Below are 25,002 nucleotides of genomic sequence, written 5' to 3' on the forward strand. Positions count from 1 at the left end.
GATAATTCTACAACTATTAATATGAAGATTAACTTAAGGCATAAAAACCTTAACGGAAACTTAAAAACCACATAATTCAATCACTTTTAAAGCAAAAAATGCAAAATTTACCAACATATAAGAATAAAAAAATTAAAAAAACTAAGAATAACTAACTAAAAAAAAAAAAAAAAAAAAAAAAAAAAAAAAAAAAAAAACTATGTACGTACAGACGTCAAAAAAAAAAAAAATCTTTTCTGAATCTATTTTAAATCAATTTACAATCCTTTCTGGCAAAAACAGTCCTTTATTCTGTCCGTACGTACAGATATCACTCAAAAACATCGTTCAAATGGTTTCGAGGGTGGTTGAAATGGATATTTTCGTTGAAATATGATGCCAAAAATTTTTCGCGATTACGATGCTTCCTTTACTTCGTACAAGGGTGTAAAAACTAAAACTTCCATTCATTAAAATATTGTTTATTTATTGCCGATTAAGAAATATATTTTGCAAGAAAAAAGCTCACTAATAATCTTGTCAAACGTTTTTTAAAAATATTACTTTGGAACAGAGAGGGAACAAATTAAAAAACTGGGGAAAGGAACGATCATTCCCAACCTTCCTAATATTATAATTCCTTTTAAGGCATTTCAGAGAACCCTTTCTTTCTTTTGTTAAAGTGCAAAACATAGAAAAACAGTATAAAAATGCACTTATTTGAATACAACAAAAAATTTGTATTCAGGTTGGCGTGGCAGTAATGATCTTATGCTTAATGCTGAAAAGCATATTCATTGTAACGCACTCAAGTCAATTTTTGTAAACATGGCGGCTTATCAAAACAACATCAGGGGCAATACTCTTCTCGGGATACTTGAAAGGGTGATGCGTCAAAAAGTGAAAAATCACCGCGGAAGAGTCATGCTGGAAATTAAATCATTAAGACAGTCGATTAACACCTACTTGATTAATTATAGGGGACTATTTACGGAAGAGTAATTCAACTATATAAGTCTCTAACAGTTACGACAAACATGTATTAATTGTCTTTTTAACGTTTATCCTTGAACTAACCATGACAGATAACGCTTTACTAATATACCTTATTGTAACCTTCTCATTGCTGATACAATATGTTCATGTAATGGCAATCGGTGATAATTTCAATGAAATGTCATATGATAATTGGCGAGAAGCGAGGATTCTGGAACTTGATTTGCCAATGGAATCATTTAAGGAGAATTTTTTTAAGGCACCAGTAAGTAAGCATTATTTCCATATTTCTCTTTCGATAGTGATGTTAGATATATTTATATAAAGCTGGGTTTCCAAACTTCTTTCAATCGTGAACCCCTTTCAAGAATGTTTTTACCTGTAGATTCCCTTTTAAATTAAATTGATTTTATAAACCGAGTATGGATTTTGCGTTAATCACTTACTTGTATCCAGTTTTGTTCACCTGACTGAAGCACCAAATAATGTCGCAATAAATTATTATAGAAAAATATATATTACATACAATATCAACAAATACAACAATCAATCAATCTATTAACATAAAATGTAAAAAAGTAATGCACTAAGAAGTAAAAGAAAATTATTATTAGTCCAAAGGAAAGACTATTGTTTTCGTTTTGTGATTTTGCGTTGAATCACTATAAATGTCCGTTTCACTTTTCAAACTGTTGCCATTCAATGTTAGAGTCCTGCATTATATTTGAAGAAATTAAATAATGAAAAATCTGCATAAATGAATGTCTATTTATCGCATTGTGATAAAACAACGGTACACAGAGCCATCGAATTTTGAATGACGTAATCCTCCTACGAATATGGGCATGTGGAAGACCAAATTTGAAATTTGAAATTTGTTTTATTGTCGATTTCATATTCTCTAAAACTTTAACGAATTTTTGATTAACAAACTCAAGGATATCAAAGCGAGCAATGGCAACACTCTACGGAAAAAAAAAAAAAAAGCTTTTTATCTTCAGTACGCGGAATTGTGTATCGGAAATTCTAAAGATAGGCTCATTTTAAAATTATTTTGCGACATTGCTATTGAAGTGAATTTTATGGTTTAAGTTTTTTTTAATTTTATTTTTTAAATTTTTTTTTCACCATTATTATCGTTATTTTCAAATAGCCAGAAGCTTGTTTCTCAAGCACAGAAGAAAATTTAATAATATTGCACAAAATAATTACTGGTATAAGTAACTAAACAAGAAAATGTTATCTTATTAAGAATTTAAAAGAAAAATAGCGTATGAAAAATTTTTTAAGGAGAAGACTGAATAAACTTGATGACTAGGTAGCATCATAAGAATACCGTGCTTAAAATTATGTGAAAATTATTCTTAAATGACTGCATTCTATTATGCTTAATCTGTTAAGTTTTGCATTTTTATTACGAATTGCTTAGATTAGTGGTCTTTAAACTGTGTTCCGCGGAACTCAGAGACCCACCTGTCAAATCACGGGGTTCCACGAGTCAAAATAAAAATTATAAAAGAAAATTATAAAGCACTACTTGATTAATATTTAAGTAAAAGCTGCATTTAGTTATTTTTATGTCAAGACTGATTTTTATGTCAAATGCTTCTCAAAACTAAGCAATTTTTTATTTGAAAATTAATCGAATTTATAAGAAAATGTTAAAAATTACAAATTAGAGCACTTTTTTCAATTGAAGGAAACTATAAAAAATATTTCTTAGGAGGGGATAAATAAAATAAAATCTGAAAGGTTTCACATTTTAACGGTCGTCCAAAGGGGTTTGTTAAGGTTTTTTAAGCTCTCGTTGAGCACGCAGTCTACCAATCTGCTATTACACTTTCTCCTGTTAAGCATCATTTCCTTCACACATATGCCATATACAACTCAACAGCAAAATTGCAGAAATTTTAAAAGCAGAATAACAGTAAAAAGTTAGAATAGTTTAAAATTCTCGATGCAGCATTAAGTGTTGGCATACATTTTTCTGTCTTTCAGTCTATTATCAGTTCATCATATCAGTGTTCAATGTTCTTTTTAAGATGGCTTTACGAAACTTTTGTCTTTTGAGTATTAACGTTCGTGTGTCTATTTTATTTATTAAATGTCTCTTTCTTGGAGCTTAAGCCACATGAAATTCGTTTCAACATCAAAATACAAAATATTTAAAAACAGTATATCTTTAGAATTTCCGATAGACCAGCAGTTCCCAGCCGGTGGTAAGCGAAAGAAAAGTAGGTGGTACGCAAAAAAAAAACAAAATATTTTTAACTATTAAATTCAAAAATTAAATACCCCAACATCCTGTAAGTTGTTTTCTCAAACATTCCTATCTGAGCTTTGTTTAAAGTCAATAGCAGCTCATTAACTTTAGCAAACCAATCCGTTTCTATTTTCACAAATATTCTATTAGCATAGAATCATTTTTTAACGTCGATTTGCTGTCTATGACAGCAGGTATTTTGTCTTTTTGTTGCTTTTTTCGCGATTTGAGAAAATCGTCGTTTGTTTTTGAAGAACTCCTAATACATTCTGCTTTTAAATATTTGTGAAAAAATAATAAATAAAAATAGATTTTTTAAAATGGAAAAACGGCTAGGATTGACTAAGCGGAAGAGTGATTATTCACAGGTGATGGATCCAGGACAAGCTACTAGCACGACCGAATTTTGTTCAATTATTAGTTTACATACTGTTGCGGTTTTCTTTCTTCTGACACCAGTTGTTACGTTATTTTCTTCCTTCACGTTCGTACGGGGTTCATGGATTTGGAGTGAATAACGACGACAATTGATGAAGTATCGAAACACACTTTATTAGTCAGTACTAATCAGGACAGCTCCAAAATCACATTACAGTCGTCGAAGAACTACTATAAATACGCTGACACAATCAGCGACACAGCCTTCAGGTTATCAGGCTATGATGGTGGAGACAGCTTCACTGCAAAGCACCGGAGTACAGCTCCCGACTGTGCTTGGTCGTTCTCGGGACTCCACGTACTCTCGAGACTCTCCACGCTACAACTCGCGATGCACTCGACGACACACGAGCTTCGGTTCAGTCGTTCCCGGAGCTCAACACGCTCTCTCGATGATGCACTAACCGCGATACTCTAAGAGACTCCTTCGGTGCACTCGACGACCCACTCGGCACTCGTTGCCCGGCTGTCAACACGATCGACTCCGCACGGCTCGCTAGACGAGGCACACTCTCTGAGACACACTGATTGACTGTGGACCAGCAAGGTTTATATAGCTTTCGGCTTGTGTTCGAGGACATTCTGGACTAAATCGGTAAGAATTCGTTCCAAAAGGTTCTCCATCCGTCCATGGTAAATCGCCAATTTTGTCGTCAAATACGGCAACCCTGCTTTTCTTTGCCATTTTATGGCAACCCCAAAACTGCTTTACGGGGAAGCCATCTTACCGCGCCTGTACATTTCGTAACAATACGTTTTGAAGAAGATAAACGAATTGGCGAAAAGTATTTATTTTGTGAATCTCTTCATGATAGAGTAACTGCAAATGAACTTTTCAAAGTAATTGACAATTTAATGTCTGAGAATGATATTTCTTGGAATAAGTGCATTACCGTATGCAGTGACGGAGCCCGGGCTCCGGTGTAGTTTCTCAAATAAAGATGTAGTACCTGAAACTAAATTTCCTCATTATTCCATTAATCGTGAAGCTTTAGTATCCCACACCCCCCGAAAAACCTAAAAACCGTTTTGAATCAAGCTGTGCAAATTGTTATTAAATCCGAGGTTTAAATTCAAGAATATTTGCTATTTTATGCATGTTCAGTGCATGAGTACTGAACATGAAACGCTTTTGCTACATTCCGAAGTAATGTGGTTGTCCAGAAGCAAAGTTTTAAATCGACTTTTTGAAATTCGATCAGAAATTCACATTTTCTTCTGTGATTCAAAATTTGAATTGCAAAAACGTTTATTTAGTGAATTATGGTTTGCACGTTTAGCATATTTAGTTGATATTTTTTGAAAGTTAAATGAATTAAATTTAGGATAACAAGGACAAAGTGTTGATTTATTTACCATTAGAAATAAAATAAGTGTGATGGAAAAAAAAAGCTGAAAGGTTTTAGATTTTAAATCATGTCCAAAGGAGCGTTTTTTTAACATTTTGTGTGTTACTTTTATTTATTAAATATCACGTTCTTCGCACTTAAACCATAAAATTCCGTTCAACAGCAATATCGTAATATAATTTTAAAATGAGCATATCTTTAGAATTTCCGATACACAGTCTGGCGCGCTGGAGATAATTTTTTTTTTTTTTTTGTACGCTGTTGCCATTGCTCGCTTTGAAATCATTGAGTTTGTTAATCAAAAATTCGTTGAAGTGTTACAAAATAGGAAATTGATAATAAAACAAATTTCAAATTCAAATTAGGGCTTCCACATGCCCATATTCTACGGAAGATAACGTTATTCAATATTTGATGGCTCTAGGTACTGTTGTTTCATCACAATACGAGAAATATATATACATTCATGCAGATCCTTCATTATTTATTTTTTTAATACAGAACGATAATATTTGGTGTCAACAATCTGAGACGTGAAACAACGCTTATTGTGAATGCCAAAACGAAACTGATAGTCCTTCTGGTCAAATTGCCCCTTTGGACTAAAAATTCGAGCTAATTTTCAAAGAATTGGATAATAATATTTTGGAAGCTTTTTACCACTTTTAGAAAGTTTTCTAACGGAAAATAAAAGAAGAATTAGCATCCGAGATTAAAAATCTTTGTTTTTCAATAATAAATAATTTCAACATATATTTTTCTCAGGATTATTAAAAAGAAAATTGGATTAGAAATCCATTTCAATAAATGCTGTGATTTAGAAGCAATAAATCTTATATATATAAGATATAACAAAATATGAAAGCTGTTTCAAAATACAATTGATGATCTCAAAATTAACATTCTAAATTTGGTAATCTGCCCCTAAATTCATCTCTTCTCACAGTTTCCAGACTTTTCTATCTTATGTAACGCCTCTCGTCCAATCAAATTAATTCTAAACCAAAACTGTGAACTGAAACTTCAGTCTTCTTGCTATGAAAGTACTATAACCTTCCTCTTTCCCGCGTTAGCTGTTCTGCTGGTCAGCTAACGCTTTCCGTCCATGCTGCTGCCGCTTACTTGCTTAAGATGACGTCGTACTTCAAAATGGGAGTTATTCTATTCAAATATTATTAAGAAATATCTTGTCTGAAAAAGGATTATTTGATATGCATGGAAAAAATAAAGATTGTGATTTTTAAAGATATGTTGTGCTAAATTGCGTCATCATGCTTTCCACTCTGCCACCTTCAAGCCACTGCGGCCTTCTCGGTCATCTACGCAGTATCGTAAGCTGTTGGGAAGTCCACTGCTTTCAATGCGCATTTCAAATCATCACATTCAATGACATTGTTTCTTAAAACGTGTTGAATTTTTTGGAGCCAAACAAGCAAGGTAGTTATTACAATACTGAATGACCAATTTGGTCTAGATAACATCTTGCGCAATATGCTGCAAAATAAGTAAATTAGAAATTGTAGTAAGCTCGCCTAAAAGTTACCAGGAGCTGTTACTCCAAAAAGTTCAACACGTTTTAAAAAATTAATACATATGAAAATCAAACCATGTAACAAGTTAAACATTAAAAAAACAAAATCAGATAAAAAAGTATATATATATATATATTATATATATATATAGTTTAAAATATAAGTATATATATATATATATATATATATATTATATATATATAGTTTAAAATATAAGTATATATATATATATATATAGTTATATATATATATATAGTTTAAAATATAAGTATATATATATATATATATATAGTTTAAAAAAGAAAATGAGCTGGAGATAAAAATATTTTATACCGTACAGTATGTGTTGCCACTGCTCGCTATGAAATCGGTGAGTTTCTCAATCACAAATTCGTTAAAATTTTAAAATGTGGAATAGATCATAAAACAAATTCGAAATTCAAGATTCGGTCTTTTAGGTGCCCATATTCGGGTGTTGGGTGGAGGCCACCCATATTCGGGTGGAGGCAATCCATATTCGGGTGAAGGATTGTTACAGTTGCTCATTTTTCGTATTTCCTACTTCAAAAATCCGAACGACTCTACGGTGCATTAAAAGAATTACGTATAAAAATTATTTAAGATTCAGTATACATATGTTGTGTAGTTATGAAAATTATTCTGCTCAAAAAAATACATTATCGAAAGAACTAACTAATAAATAGAACAAAACGAGAATAATAAAATTCTAAACCTCTGTAATTACTAAAAGTCAGTATTCGCTATCTAAAAGAGCAACTTTTCGAGAAGTGGATGAAACGCGAAAGAAGGAATCAGTTGGGAACGGCAGAGGACGAATGGGCACGAATTTGAGCAGAGGATGGATCGGCAATAAGTCTTTGAATGAGACCACTATTTCCGAGAACAAATACACATAGATATTAAATGTCATCTGTAAGAGATGACCACCTGATCACCTCTACGGAAGAGCAAACACGTCGAGAAATATGGGGGAAGGAATTCTTAGAAACATTTCACTCTTTTTATTTATTGGTTTCAGTAATAAGTGAAAAATCTTTCAACTAGATGTCTATCAAATTGAATGCCGTTTTCTAAATGTATAATAGCATTATTTTTAACATGGGTTACTGCATAAAGAAGCATTTCATTCTTGCCTGCATTTCTTTTCAGGTTGCTCATGATTTCCGAAAATCCAAAATGGAGTACCATGATGACATCGGTAAGATTTTTTGAATGATTTGCTTAAATATACGGAAAGTATTAAAAACTAGAGAGTTAAAGTTTAAAAAAATATTAATTCTTATAGTTTTCTTTTTTTTTTGGTTTTTGTTTTCAGGTGTCCCTTTGTCACCTGATGACTTCGCTGCCGGACAAAATCTGACAGGTAAAATTTGATGTATTTCAGTGCATAATATTTGATAATCTTTAAGAAATATATTCTGCTTTTATTTTGAAAAGATCAGCTGAAAAATCAAATCTCTGTGTATCCGTTAAATGAGACAGGAGGGAAAAAAAAAAAAAAAAAAAAAAAAAAAAAAATAGTATCGTCAAAGTATCATTAAATCATAACGATTCTTATTGATTCTGTATATTATCAATTTTTTTTATACTTTGAAAATAATGTAAATTTTGAGACATTCAACAAAACTTTTGACAATTAATCAGTTTTCAGTTAAAGCGGGTGTAATTCTTTATATTTTAAAAAGTAGAGACTAGATTGTAATAGACTTTTGTATTTTAGCGTATATCATTATGTAAGGGGATCTTCTCTTTCCAGCATGCCTTCATGGTGTAACGGTAGGACACTCGGCGCGTATTCGAGAAGTCCAGGTTCGAGTTCCGGCGAGGCCATTGTTGCTTTTTCATATCTCCTGCATCGAAAATCCTAATGATTCTACAAATGGCTAATCCTTACGTCCTAAATTCTACGTTACATATAATAGCGTATTCTACAAATAGAACTAGATAGCTTCTCTAAAATTTGAAGGACAGCTGAAAATAAAAGTGACATGCTTTAAAAGGATATAAATTAATAGGTTTTTAGCTTTTACCTTTTTCTAAAATAAATATGAAAGATGATAGATCTTGCTGTTCTTTAACGGCCATGTGCAGTAAATATAAAAAGGCATCAGAAAACATTTCCAAACTACATAATGCATGAATATTAGCCGTTTAGCAGTTCATAATGTTACTGAAAGTTTTTTAGTCCAAAGAGGCAATTTGCCTAGGAAGTCTATTAATTTCGTTTTGCCATTTTGCGTTGGTTGACTACAAATATCGGTTCACTTTTCAAATTGTTGCCACCAAATATTACAACCCCGCACTATATTTAAAGAAATTAAATAATGAAGAATCTGCATAAATGTATGTATGTTTCTCTCATTGTGATAAAACAACGGTACCCAGAGCCATCAAATTTTGAATAACGTACGTTTCCACTCGAATATGGGCATCTAGAACCCCAAGTTTGGAATCTAGAACTTGTTTTATTATCTATTTCATATTTTGTAAAACTTTAGCGAATTTTTGATTAACAAACTCAACGATTTCAAAGCCAGCAATGACGACACTGTACGAAAAAAGAATTATTTCCACCGCGCGAGACTGTGCTTCGGAAATTCTAAAGATATGTTCATTTTAAAATTATTTTGCGATATTGCCAATGAACTGAATTTTATGGTTTAAGTGCGAAGAACATGATATTTAATAAATAAACATAACACACAAAACGTTAAATATACGCCCCTTTTGGGCGTAATGTAAAGTTTGAAATCTTTCAGATTTTATTTTTTTTTAATTCGCTCCCCCCTCACAGTGTTGCCATTGCTCACTTTGAAATCATTGACTTTGTTAATCAAAATTTGTTGAGGTTTTACAGAATCTGAAATAGATAATAAAATAAATTCCAGTTTTCAAATTTGTGTTTCCAGATGCCCATATTCGCAATAAGATTACGTCATTCAAAATTTGATGTCTCTAGGTACCGTTGTTTTTTCACAGTGGGAGAAACATGCATACATTCATGCAGATTCTTCATTATTTAATTTCTTTGAATAAAATGCGGGGCTGTAATATTTGGTGGCAACAATTTGAAAAATAAAAAGTCGTTTATGGTGAACCAACGCAAAAATGCCAAAACGAAATTAATAGCCCTCCTGGGCAAATTGCCCTTTTCGGCTAAAAACTAAATATGACTGAATAAAAAATCTTTTCGATTTTTTCTGATTTATCCTTAGATAAATCAGAAAGCTTGCCAATGAAGGAAAGAGAACAAACAACTTATCGACGTATCAAGAAATTCGGCGTTCAAAATCTAAATTTAAACAAGATTACCTTCTACATTTTTGGTTGCAGGTTCATACAAAATACCCAGAAGTTTCTCACAGAGCTATAAACATTTAAATGCTTTTCGGAAAGAATTATTTAAGTGAAAAATTTTTCTCAACGTATGTGGCAACAAAAACAAAATACAGAAAAAAATTGAAGTCCCTTTTTTTTAAAAAAAAAAGATATGCCAATTTGTCTCGATATTTCGGTTCTAATGCTAAGTTTCGTATTCACAGCAGAAGATCTTTAAAAATTAGCAGTCAAAATTTTAACACCACAGTGTTTAAATTTAATTAATAATAATTACTAAATTTTGCATTTATTTAATAATACCTATTTTTAAATTAAACGTACTTAATTTTACCTTTCATAATTCGAAATTTAGGTTTAATACAAATAAAGTTCATATATTTTTTCTAATTTGTTTAAAGAATTTATGTTTTTAAATAGTTTTTTGAAACAGTTTTTAATTATAGTTTTAGTAATAAGTTTTTTGTTCAAAACTTCCGAAGATATAAGCGAATTAATATATCGGCGCGTTTTGAAATTTAACATGTTTGTTATAAGCGATAGCGAAAATGTAGTTCACACACCTTATTTATTCTCAAAGAAATACAAGAGTTTTGTAAACCTTAAATTTTTAAAAACTTCTGGAATTACTTTATTCTTATTTTTGTTAATAATGCCTAAGAAATATTTATTAATAATATCTGAAAAGCTATTTTACTTCCTTGTGCGAAGGTATAGGGAGTATTGTAATCGCGAACAATTCCGGGTATAATTTTTCAACGAAAATATCCATTTTCACCGCTATCGAATGCAATTTAACGATGTTTTTGCTTGACATCTGTACGTAAGAACAGAAAAAAAAAAAAAAGGACTCTTTTTCCCCAAACGAATTATAAAACTGATTTGAAATGGATTCAGAAGAGATTATTCGTGGCGTTTGTACGTATATGTACTTGCATAATTCCAAAATCTCGCGTAATCATATATGTATCTCGCATAACTCAAAAACGAGTTGCCTCAGAACGTTGAAATTTTGTATGTAGTACTGCTGAACGCTGCTCAAGTGGACTGCCGCCCTTAACTATAGTAAGCCTTACGGTATTTGTTTCCACTTGGCAGATGCTGTTTAATCATGACTCGCTGATCCGACAGCATTTATTATTTCAAAATCTTAGGTTTCATAATCACTCATTATTTTACACAGGTTTTTAGTATCTATAACTGCCTGGTTGTTAACTCAAGTTCTATTTTAACTACTACGCTGCTAACTATACTACACTACTTTAACATGGGCAATATTGCTATACTTCCTTTACACTACAATACTACTTCAATGTTTTACACTAGACCACAATACATTTTACACTGAGTATTATACATTGTAACAATATCATATATAAATGCAAGACATAGAAGAATATATTAATGCAAGACATAGAATATCCTATATAAATGCAAGACATAGTAAACCTGGTTATAAATATAATACGATAATATTAGATAATTTTTCTATCGCGAAATTTCGAGTACATACAATGCCTACAAAACTTTACACTCTAGTACTATAAGCTACAAAAGTACAAACTCGGCTAGAATTGCATTTTACATTGGGTACAATACATTGTGATTCTATTATATATATGTACAAAATTTACAAAATATATAAGCATTAAAGTCGCATAACCTCATACTACAACTTATACAGATATACTGAACAATTACTGTAAATACAGTAGCTCTATATCTTGATTACAATTCACACTGTACTAGTTAGCCATATAATTACAAAATTAAGAAATAATATACAATGTTAATCAAACCATACACTGTTATTCATTATTGATGCAGGTACCCAAAGATAATACTATAATGTAGTACTGCTATAACATGTAGTTGTGCACCTCCCTTTTTGGTTGCAATCGGCCGCATCAAATGTATATATATATATATTGGATCATCCATAATAACACTCCTGTCATTAATGCCATTCAGACAACTAACATACAGAACATTAACTGCTATTACTTTGAAAACTTATATACCTCACTTCCTCTAGAAGAAATCTATACTAGTCTACTAGATCTGCCTAAACTCTTCCCTGATATGCTCACGATTATGAATCTTAACAAATGGAAAACCTACCTAAAATGCACACTTTTTCATAGCTAAATCAAATTTCAAAATCAACTTTTTAAACAAGTCAGAGGTCTACCAATGGGATCCCATTCCAGTACCTTGCTCTGTAATATCTTTTTATTTATCAAAGAATTTAACTTCCAAAAAAATCTACAACCACAAGAATTAAATTACTACAAACACACTTACAGATATATTGATGACCTTATTACAATTAATAATTTTAATAAAATTGAACACTCCGATATTTATCCAAATTGTCTTACATTTAATTAATAATTCACAAAATAGCATAGACTATCTAGATCTTCAAATCATTAACTACAAAAAAATTTTACTTTTTGACAAAACAAGAAACTTCAATTTCAATACTAACAAATTAATAAATTGGAATTCCAACATATCCAAAAAAGTAATTAACAATACAATAATAAATCAAATACAACGAATTAAAAATATCTGCACAGATACGATAGATCTACAACGCGAAATTTTGCTCCTTATTAAAATTCTAAAAAATAATCTAATACCCAATCAATTTATTAACCATTGCCTTAAAAGAGCAGGCGTTCAATACTCACTCTAAATCATTTAACTCAGTGCTCCGCAACCTTTTTTCACCTGCGACGCACAAAAAATCTTTCTGGAATTTCGTGGCACACCAAAAGCTAATGTATATATGTATTGATTTATACACAAAATTTACAATAAATTTTTGTTTTTAATTTGAAAAATATACAATTATAAAACCATAACATATTTATTTATATGCAATCATAATAATTATTAATGTGATACCTGCGCTTGCTTCAATGAACACAAAAGTTTTATATTCGGCTCAATATCTGACAACGCAACACGAAGTTCTTGGTCAAGATCTTTTAAGCATGACCGCTTATCATTTTTAATTAATAATAGAGTTGAAAAACTTTGCTCACATAAATATGTCGTAGAAAATGGAAGTAATGTTAAAATTGCTTTTTCGGAAATATGAGGATATTCTTTTTTAACGTAAATCCAGAAAACATCTAATGGAACTTCGGAGAAGGGATAGCCAGCGAATTTCTGTATAAAATAATAATGGTTCATATTCGGCTCCCATTTCTGCGCAAAGTAATCCAAAAATTCGCGAATTTGTGGCTCTTGATTTAATTAAGTTTATGATTTTGACGCATTCATTCATCGTGTTCAAAAGTTCTTCTGGTAAATTCTTGGCCATCAATTCTTCTCGATGTATGCAGCAGTGTGTAAAATGTACCGTCGGATTTTTTTGTTTCACACAAGAGACAAACCCTTTTTTGCTACCTGTCATTGCCGCAGCGGCATCCGTGCAAACAGCGATGCAGTTGCTCCATTGAATATTACAAATTTTGAAGAAATCATCAGTTACTCGAAAAATTTCTTCGCCAGTTGTTCGCTCTGGAACCTCCTTACAAAATAAATAATGTTCTTTAATAAAGCCCTCATCAACGAAACGTACAATAGCTATCAGCTGTGCTTTATTTTGAATATCAGTTGTTTCATCGATCTGAAGCGCAAATTTTTCAGCCGATAACAGTTTTTTAATCAATGTTTCTAAAATATCGCTTCACATATCACAAATACGTCTTTTAACTATATCAGCAGACAATGGAATTTTATTCACTTCCTCAGCTTCATTGGGCCCAAGCATAAGTCGGACAATTTCCATGCATGTTGGTTTAATAAGCGATTCGCCGAGAGTATGTGGCTTCTTCTGGCGTGCAATTAATTTAGAAACATGATAGCTAGCCTCTAGTGCCTTTTCAGAAACTGTTACGGCCGACTTCATAAATTTCTTCTGTTTTTTTTATTTTGTTCTAAACACCTCTTAAAATATTGTTTGTCTTTGTTGGCGCAGCTGGGGTGGCTTGAATATAGATGCCGCTTTAATTTACTGGGTACCATTGACTCGTTTGATAGCTGATCGCCACAAATGATGCACTGTGGTCTTGGAGATGTTTCATCGCCACACCACGAGAATCCATATTTAATGTAATCCTCGTCGTACTTTCTTTTCACTACTTTCTTCAGGTTTTTTGTAACGCTTGTTGGTGGATCTTCATCATCTGTACGTGAAGAAGAATTTTTCCGGCGTAAAAATTTATCCATATTTAAAGGGGTAAAAACTAAAAAAAATTTTATACGAAGAACATTAACAAAACATTATTCAGTAAGATAATACGTCGTGCGACGACAAGAATGTGGTCTTATGGCCGCCACATTCTTCGTTAAGCATGACCTGGTGATCAGAAGGATGACGTATTAAAGAGGAGTTTTAAAGTAACAACAAACCGACGCAACATTGAATCAACAGCATTTGCTATTAATTTCATATTCGTCCTTTTATTTGTTTTATGACAGTTTTATGACAGACGTAACCGTCATTTATAAACAATTGCAAAACTTATTATTTTTATTATAAAAGGAAAAACAACCCGGAAGGGGATTGAAGATTATGATTTCAATGACAGAAAATAAACTAAATAAAAATATTAAATCCAAAACAAACCATTTTTACGAAGCCGAGGCTACGAATAATGTCTCCGCTTACATAATAAAATATCTTTAATGGTAAAAACGTGTTTATTTAACTTTGTGTTGTGAAATATTGACAACAGTAACGTATGGTTGCACGTGATGTACCGGACGGCAGTGTAAATAACACATGCGCATAACGGGTATTCTGCTTTATTCTGTGATTAATTAGGTGGATCTTGGTTGTACACGTACACACTATGCAGTTTTTAACCGTCTCACGATGCACCGTTGAATAATTATTTACTTATAATAATCCTTCTATAGTATATTTAAAAATAATTGTTGATAAAAACTTGTTTTTATATAAATTTATTAGAATTCAAGTAATTTTTGTATACCATTTTTTGTTATTACTGACTGTGAAATTTTTTTTAAAAAAATTAAAAAACAAAAATTCTTCAATTTGATTGGTTTATTTCAAATTTTTAAAAAAACAGTTTTAGAGCTATTATTTTTAATTAAAATGGTCTGAAACCAATATATTTCGTTTAAATTTATGTTTAAAAAAAAGTTATATATTTTTGAGTTCCGAGTTATCAAGAAAGTGCCGAAAAAATTCAAATGCTGACACACTTACAATCACACACACAACCACACAACAGTGAAATATATAAAAACATTTAAAATAGACATTATTAAGGAAAAAAAAATTGTCATTGTGTATTAAATACATGATAAAAAATTGCAAAATGTCAAATACATGTATTTGATTGCGGCACACCTATATCCTACTCATGGCACACCGGTTGCGGAGCACTGATTTAACTGATAGGGATATGAGAATTTGTTCCTAAACCTGAGAAGGCGGTATACGTTGGATGACTATCAGTTGAAGGATTTGTACATAGTATAATTACTAAGGTGTATATAATGTAAAAAGCTAATTGTCTTCAGACTTATGCTGTTACTAAAAAATGGGCCTATTTCATAATCTTTAGTCTGTCAACTAGCTCTTTGACAGTGAAAATTCCTTTTTTTTCCTTTTCTTAATTTCTTAATCGTTACGACACGACAATTAGCCAGAAATTAATTAATTTCCATTCACTAGTATTTTCAAAAAAAATTTAACAGACGGTTTCACTCAAATAAGAGCTCCACAACATACGTCGCTCAAGAATTCCTAGTCCCTCCCACTACCATAAATTACTTCACACAAGTCTTACCGACTGATATAATTCAAAGCCCCCGCTGCCGATAAAGAATTTCGGAAACACAACCCTTCTAAGTCAGACGCGAAGAAAACAACACTTTGCCCACTCCCTACTAGAAAGAACGTAAGTTAATTAATGCTTTTTCTGGCCTTTATATCTTCATGTACATTCCCTTTTCTTATTATATATTCAAAAATTTTTATTTTTTGATTTGTTTTTGCAAAGATTGCATTATTTTTCTTATATTTTGTAATTTTCTAATGTTTATTTAAATTACTTTGAATTCTGTTTCATAATGCCAATTTCCAATGTTTAATTTTTACACATAGTTTTGAACTAAAATGCATAAACACGAGGGTGCCGTGGGACAATTACTGGAGCAATATCAATTTTACTGCAGAAATTGCTTTTCACTCAAAATTGAATTAGCTAAAATGCTTAAGCGGAATGAGTTCTTTGGTTCTCTGCATTGGTTCTTAATCCCTTCTATTCACGGAAATGTTTGGCTTAGCTTTAATTGCCGGTTTGGCATCGCCTTATTGCTCGAGTAAAGGACGAAACACCTTCGTATTTATTTCTTAATTATTGTTCATTGAACGGGAGTTGGTTTGTTCCCTCTTGAAAAGTCAACTAATTTCCGATCAATGGCAATGATTACTTGCATTTAATTTAATTACTTGCTTTTAATTTATTTCTTTTTACAATTGAAATTTTGTTATTCATGATTTAATTCAAATCCCCGTTAAACATTTTTAACAATTTACATTCAAGTTACTTTAAAACATTTTTCGAAATTGAACTTACTAAGTATGGATTCACTCTTTTAAGATAATTCTACTAAAATTAATCTTAGTAGATAATATAATCAATATTCTTTAGTAAATAATATATATATATATATATATATATATATATATATATATATATATGCACTCTAAATGTATGGCGAGCCGAAAGTCCTCTCGTGTGGTTTGGAGGAAGGGAAAAGGGGTGGGAGACCCTCGGCCCTTCCGGGTGCTTTCCCTCCAAATTGGGATGGAAATAAAAGTCCAACGTCCTTGAGTCTCTGACAACCATTTTTCCATGAAATTCATGGACAAGACAACAATAACAACACAGCTTGCATACATAACTTAACGGAAAGACTTAACAGCTTAACGGAAGTACTAAGAGTATATAATTTATCACTGAGTAGTTCCTAAGAAGAATTTTTGCAATCAGAAATATATTTTTATTTAAATAAAGTTAAATTAACAAATTGTTGTTGTTACTTATGCTCACTTGTTTGACAGTAACATTAGCCCAAGCCCTCGGAATAAATATATAAATTTCATTCAACAATATTTTTTAAAATTTTGTTATGACAAAAATATAATTCAAATAATTTATTAATAAAAATTCATGCAAGAAGGCATAAAAAAATCCAGTGCTGCTGAATATAAAAGAAGAAAAATTTGAAAAATGAAGTTCATTAAAGCTGTGCTTTACAATTGCTAGACATTCAAATTCAATAAGTAAAAAAAAAAAAAAAAAAAGCAAAATATTTTTCTTTATATTTTCTTGCACACCAGATGCATCGAATCATGAATAGTTTAGATTATTAGATATGTATAGGTAAAAGACGAATTCATAATTATTGAAGAAAGCTTTATAAATTTTATAGAAACAAAAGAGAAAACTGATAGCGGTTCAGCAAACGAAGTTATCTGTAAAGTTAGAAAAGGATGGCCTAGACATACAAAATGTTGGGGATCAAGGATATGATAATGAGGCCAATATGGCTCGATTGTACAAAGGTGCGCAAGCCATTATTTGTCAAAATAATGATTGAAGTTACATACATTCCTTGTTCGGATCACAGTTTGAATTTGAAGTACGTCGATTATTAAAATGGCATTCAATGACAAATCTTTGCTGTGGTCAGAAAAAAATGTCACTTTGAAACAAATCAGTTTTAACTTTTTATGTTTGTTATCTGCGTCTCTGCGTGGAATATAATACTTTAAGAAATCGAAAAAGCAAATAAAACCTTGCAGTGAATAATTATATTGTCTATACAGCCGCGCGCTTAATAGAAGGATTATGTCTTTCAATACACGAAATAAGAGAAAATATTTCTTAACGCTTTCTTGAAAAATGAAAAACTTAGGCGATGATGAACAGATGATGTGAATAGAAACGAAAAGGAAAGGATAAGTTAAATTGCGAAGAATGAATTGAAACGAAGTATAGTTTTTCAGAAAAATACATATTTTATAATGAAAATTTAAAAAGTGCTAAAAATTAAAGAACGTATATTTGAAACGGCGGTACGAAAAATTAAATAATATATCTTCCGATTTTCAGTTCCTAACTGGTGAACAATTTATTTCATTAAATTTAAGTAATTTAAAGGCAGCAGCTTCTAATTTAACACTTAAATCTCCAAATGATATGGATGCTGAAGAAATGGAATTCAAAATTATAGCTTAAATTAACAATAGCCTCGTAGTTCTTCATTTTAATTTGTGTACCTCCTCTTCTTTGTTCTCAATGCATAAATTGTTTATGTTATTTTTTCTAGACTACGTCTTTCCAAATTAATCTGTTTATATTAATTTTTCTAGACTACGTCTTTCTAAATTAATCTGCATTTTGTCATCTTATGTCAGCGTAACATTGAACATATTTTTTCACCAATCAGATTAAAGAACCTTTTAACTAATTACCTGAATGCGCTCTTATTTTCTTCTCTTTTCGGTTCGCCTCTGTTCTTGCTAAGATGTGATGTCCATCTCTCCTTTTCACATTACTACGGTTGCGACATGCACCCCTCAATTTTATACACAACTTATTACATTTCAAGACAATAGATGATACAGCGAAGCAATGAGACACGCTAGCAGGACAAGAGCGAGTAGAAAATTGACTGTGAATTTCAGCAAAGCGTATTTATAGATTTGAAATCCTTTTTTAAAGTTTTAAGCGATGGTTGGACAATAGCTCACGGCACTGCAAATGACATAATGCGGGTTAGTTTTCAAGTGACGCAATATATTCCAGGAAGGAAACGTAGAGGCAAACTAAAATTAGTAATTTTGAGTTTCCTATTTTTTATCTTACACACACACACACACATATATATATATGTATGTATATATATTTTTTGCACTATGGAAAAAACGGCGACACCCAGAGCAACCCAATTTTGAACACACGTAATCCTCCACACGAACATTTATGCACACTGAAGCCCAGATTTTCAATATCGAAATTTTTTTTATTGAATTCATATTTTTTGCGAATTTAATGAACTTCTGATTAAAAATTCAGCGATTTTAAAACTGTGTTGTCACTCCGTAAAGGGTAAGATGTTTATGTTTCGTATTTAATCAGCAAAACTCCGCGACATGTAAGAAGAGCGTGCCCACTGGACAGAAGGTAATGTAGTTCTTCGAATGTTATCGCATTGTGGAAAAATGGCTGCGCCCAGTGCCATCAAATTTTGAATACATATAATTTTCTACTCAGACATGTGCACTTCGAAGCCCGAATTTCGAATTTTTTCATTTATTTCATATTTTGGCCGAATTTAAGGAACTTTTGGTTAAAACCTCAGCAATTTATAAACTTTGGTGCCACTTCAACAAGATATTTATATTTCAAATTTAATTGAAAAACTCAGCGATTCAAAAGAAATGTGTTAGCGTTGCCCGAATTAAAGTATTTTTACTTTCCAAGCGGCGGCGTGTTGCCGTTCACTAAAGCATACGATATTTAATTTTTCTTTTAAATTTATTCCGTCGTTAATTAGCAAACTAAGCGATTTAAGTTCAATAAACGCAGATTCCTTTCCGTTATTATTAATTACTATACTGGATCATGAAATTACATTAGCTGGATTCATTAAAACGTTAGATAACTTTAAAAAAATAAATCAGAATTATGTTAAACGGCTGATTGAGCAAGCGGCTAGTTTAACAAAAAGCTAAATGCAGAGCAAACGGAGCATGCATGCCCTTTCTGAAGCTTCCAAGGATCATTAGTAGTTACAGTTGAGCTGTAAAGGGCATATCCAATATAGATGGAACTGATAGCATCTTTCAGATAATAGCGTTAAGATCCAATTACAATGAGACAGAAATTACGCGAAACTTACTCTCGGCTTCAGATAGCTCAGTAAATAACAGTAACCTTGTAGAGACGTTAGGTATTTTTTGAAAGCAGGAGAGAAGAAAAATGAGCAGTGCCCTCGCCGGGACTTGAACCACGGACCTCTCGAATGCGCGCCGAGCGTGCTGACCGCTACACCACGTAGACATGCAACGTAGGCAAGAAGCCATGTAGCCACGTAGGGAAGAAGGCGGGAAAAATACCTCATATAACTTTTCCTTCGAACAGAATGATCCTGGTTTTTCAATCCTAGGTTTGTATAAAATGATAATAAAAATCTGTAGATTGAGGTTAAAATCTGTAACATCATTATTCATATTGTTTTTCGAATGTTAGGTAACTATTAAAGGTGACTTTTGCTCGATTCTTAGTATTTAAAATTTTTCAGATGAAGATTTTGCACCCTTACCTGGATCAGACCCCTTACCAAATTCCGGTCATTTTGAAGGAGATATCAAGGATCCAGAATTTATTGAGGTATAAAAGTTTATGTATTACATTATGAGAAAAAATATATTACGTATATTCTATTAATTTTATTAGTATTCCATAAATTTTATTAAAGCACTACTTCTCACTAATATGCAGGAACGGCGCCAGAGCCGGTGCAATCGGTATGGTCACATCGGCTGTCAGAATTTAGGGATGGCAAAATTTTTAGATTTTAGAGAAACAACGAGCAGCACAATTTAGGGATGGCAAATTTTTCAGAATTTAGGGAAAGAACTGGACAACAGAATTAAGGGCGGCAAAATATTTAGAATTTAGGGAGGTGCCGGGCAACATAATTTAGCACCCGCCAAGAATGCACCGAGCGGCAAAATGCCTAGCGCCGGTCCTGCCAATATAAGTATTACGGGCCGTTCCCACTGGGGTTTAATCAGAGCTAACAGAGTCAGTTCCATGTGTCGACTAGCTCCGCTATGCCTGCAGTTCAGATTTTTCAGCTTGCTACCCTATGGGAAAAAAACTGGTTTGGGAGATGGTCAGCTACGTTAGTTGTTCCCGTTAGCTCAGATAAACCCCAGTCGGAACGGCCCTTTTAGAATCTACTCTAAGCTAAAATATTTGTATATCATGTAAACATCAAACGCAGCATCGTAGCTTAAATGATATAACTGATCTTTTGAATGTTGACCGGCTTTGTTAAGGGCCGTTCCCACTCGGATTTATCAGAGCTAACAGAGTCAGTTCCTATGTCGACTAGGTCCGTTATGCCTGCAGTTCAGATTTTTCAACTTGCTGCCCTATGGGAAAAAACTGCTTTTGGAGATGGGTCCGCTACGTTAGTTATCTCCGTTAGGTCAGATAAACCCCAGTGGGAACAGCCCTTAAGATTGCTAGACGAAACTTTGGGTATTTTAGGAAAGCTCATGATGATCGAGAAGACTTGGTTTTTAGCAAGAATGGCAGCTGACCTATTTCCACTTTCAGCCAAGGTTGCCATTCTGTGGTAATCCACTACCTAGCAATCCCAGACCAAGTGCCGGGGTTGGCAAGCCAAGACTGGCATCTCTTTTGCAAAGTCACAGTTTTGCTTAGTAATATACCCAAGAATATAAGAGTATTATAAATTTTAACAGGATTAGCATTAAGAGAATGATCAAAGCCTATGGCAATTAGTAGTTAGTAATCAGTTCATAGTTAAAGGTCATAACAGTGGTAATTTTAGTAGATAATAGTCATTTGTAAGTTTCAATAGTCTGATGAAGAATTTTAAATTGTTACTGTTCATATTCAGATTATCAGTTACTGTCAATAGCTTATAAAGAGTTTCTTATAAAGTTCATATATAATCAATAATCATATACTATAATACTATATTCTGCGTGTTATCAATATTTCATGTTGTAACAGTCAATGATTCATATGTTATAAAGTCAATGAAAGTATAATCGAATAGCTCAGGTGTTAATAGTTCGTCGTGTTTGTTAATCAGTTGAGGTTCAAAAAGTCATAGTCTGTGAAGTCAATAGACATATATTGGAACAGTTCGAGCAATAATAGTTTAATGAAATTCGTTAGAACTGTTCCAGTATATGCCTATATTTTTTATTTTTATTATTTTCTTATAATCTTTATGATACTGATGATCAGAAGATATGCATATACTTTGTTTCGGTTCACGAAATAAGCATTTCTAGGCCTAAAAGCATATACCGCATATATTTCCATGTATAAGCAGACACAATTGAGCAAATATTTTTACAGCTGAAATTTGAGGATCAAGTTATAAAAAAGTTCAAAACCATTTATAAATAATTCGATCCCCAACTGAAAACAGTATTATTTTTATTTTATTTATTACAATGATTGAAAGACTTTTTTAAGTGCAACAAGAATATGCTTTATGGTCATGGCTTAGAATGAATTTTTTCTTCTATCATGCTAGATGAAGAAAACATTCTAGAAAAATTTGCCTGTAAACTTGTGCGCATTTTCTACTGTAGAAAACAGGTACTAGATTAAAGTGATCACATTTTCATCGAGACAAAGCGGGACAAATGGAATGAAATGAGAATTGTAATTTAGTTATGAAAGCAGACCAATAACTCAAAAAAATGTATTTTATCGTATACATTCATTTACTTATCTAATAAATATACAAAAATATATTTATTATTAACTATTGGTAGCCATTAAAATATTTGTTAAAAACTATAATTTGAATATTATGTTTTTTAATTAATTTAAAATTTTATTTAAAACAATTATAGTTTTCTTTCACGGTCACATTTTTTATCCGAGTGAATACTTTGCAATAGATTCGGATCATTTATTAAAATGTCGTGAAATTTCTCACGTGAATTGGTCAAATTATATTTTACGCTTAATATATATTTTAAAGTTTTAATGCTCAACTGCGTTTTTTTAATTGTCCATATTTTATTGATACTAGAAAAAACTGCATTTGTTCCTGGAAGGGAGAGCGCATGTTCTACAATTTTCAAAATATTTTCATAAGGAATAAATGAATCTGTTTAAAATGAAGGAATAACTCCGGCCATTTTTTGTCTGTTTCCACATTTGCAGGCAACGAACATTTATTTTTTTCTTTAGTAACGTATATTTTGTGAAATGACACCTCATCAAAAAGATCACTTTCGCAAATATTATTTTTCGGGAAATGGTTACTAATATACTAAAAAGATTTTTCCACGTATTCCCATAAAATCTCCTTTTTTTAATGTCACCCAATGAAAATTTTTAATATCCTCGAATTGAACTGTCTGTTCTTCAAGATATTCCAAGCAGTTATAATAAAAATTTCTGACTTCCTTCAGAAAATCAGGTTGTTTAATGACACCTTGTTCTTCAACCTAGTGATGTCCTTTCGAATAACTAAAGAAACGTAATCGTTATCAATTTTTTCTCGCAATTTTGTTTTAAAATTATTGATTTCATTTGAGACTTCCGTAATTGAAATTTTGTCCCCTTCAATAATTTTCACAGCATTGTGAAATAATGTAGCTTGGTTGCGGATGAACTGATGCCAAATTTGTGATGTGTCATTTTCAATAAACAACTGCAATATTCTTGGATACTTATCTTGTGATAAAAAGTATGATTTTAATAGTTCGTATATTTTTAAAATATTTTCTACAGCTGGTAAAAGAGCTAGCCATGGTCTTTTGCTCTAGCCAATAATTCTTTTATATTCGATTTCTGCGCTTTCACAAAATTCCTTCAAACTTTCAACATGCACAGTGTATATATATATAAATACGAATAAATTTTTGCATTAATATTTTCAAGATCCAGTGGAAGTAAGTCATATGCTGTTTGAATAGTACTGTGTAGAATGTGAGTAGATAGAAAATGCGGGTTCACCCACACGCGGTGTGGGGTGTGGGCATGGTCAATGACGTCACACAGAGGGCGGGACCAAAGGCAACGTCATCACACTAGGAGGCGTGGTCACGAGTGGAGTTGAGGCGTTGGTAGATTGCTGATTGAGTTGTAGACCTCCTGCTTTTCATTTAAAGTTAGTTTTTTTTAATTGGCAACGGGGTCATGGCGTCCTCTAGGGATGAAAAATGAAAATAATCTGTTTAGGAATTGCTCATGGCGTCCTCTACGGACGAAAAAAGAAAATAATTTATTTTAGAAATTTCTTTTTTTTTTAAAAAAAAAATATTCTCTTATTCAAAATATAGAATTGAACTCTCAAACAAAATATCTCACCAGCTCAGTAGTTTGAAGATTTTAACCACTAAGCTGATGTGATACATTCAGATTCAGGTAAAAAAGCCTATTTAAGAAAATGGAATTTGAATCGACTCATCAATTTATTCTGATACTTTTATCCTTTCTAGTTTTTCATGAAACTTTAACTTATTTCTCAGGTTTTCTGTTTCATAATAACATATTCATTTACTGTCATATTTTTTTAATACTTAACGTTTCTAATTTATTTGTAATATTTTATTTAATTTCCACATACTATTTTTTTCATACCTTTCATAAATTTCAGAATACCTGATTTTTAACTTATACGTTATATTTCGCAAACGTTCCCGCACGTGCTGTTTATTTGTTACATTACTTAATTTTAGATGCAATTTCACACTTTTTTTTTTAACGTTATAATGTTCAATATATTCTGAATTTTAACTTCATTTACTTTTTCTAAACCATTCTAGTATTCTATACACACTTTAACTTAGTGGTATGAAATTTTATTTAAAAAGAAACGTTTATTTTTCATGATCTTAGTTCTTTTACTAAATTTTCTACAGAATTTCTAATTTCTTTCACGTGTTTAACAACATCTTCCTTACATTACCGAATATTTTTTAAAAAAACTTAAGTCTATAACTGTTAATTGCTTTTCTTACGTTCATGATTTCCCTTCTGTGTTTATATTTTTTAATTCTAGCTTAACTTATTTATTATAATGTTTTTATTTCTGTCTCATCACTCGTAATTCCAACATTTTATCCCTTTTTATTCATTTTAACGATATGGATTGTTTTCATTTACTCCATATTCAAATATTTCCTTACAATTTTTATAATACTTGTTTTATTCCTCGATCATAATAGATCATCTACAGGTTTTACTCAGAAATTTCCATTCACAACTTTACAGTTTAATACCATTTATATCTA

The 25,002-nt window shown here is 31.6% G+C and overlaps 1 protein-coding gene across 1 annotated transcript in view; it reads left to right on the plus strand.

Moving 5' to 3' along the window:
- The first annotated feature begins 1,051 nt into the window (after positions 1 to 1,051).
- Positions 1,052 to 25,002, plus strand: part of LOC118179651 (hatching enzyme 1.2-like) — a 71,127-nt gene continuing 47,176 nt past the window's right edge. The window contains exons 1-4 of the mRNA XM_085811618.1: positions 1,052 to 1,240; positions 7,728 to 7,776; positions 7,894 to 7,941; positions 20,280 to 20,368. Coding sequence (XP_085667744.1) covers positions 1,058 to 1,240; positions 7,728 to 7,776; positions 7,894 to 7,941; positions 20,280 to 20,368 — 369 coding nt within the window. The 5' untranslated portion in view covers positions 1,052 to 1,057. The remainder of the gene's footprint in view (positions 1,241 to 7,727; positions 7,777 to 7,893; positions 7,942 to 20,279; positions 20,369 to 25,002) is intronic.

Source organism: Stegodyphus dumicola, chromosome 1, assembly GCF_044657685.1.
Source record: "Stegodyphus dumicola isolate Sdum_Otavi_A_Nest chromosome 1, ASM4465768v1".
NCBI classification, from domain to species: domain Eukaryota; kingdom Metazoa; phylum Arthropoda; class Arachnida; order Araneae; family Eresidae; genus Stegodyphus; species Stegodyphus dumicola.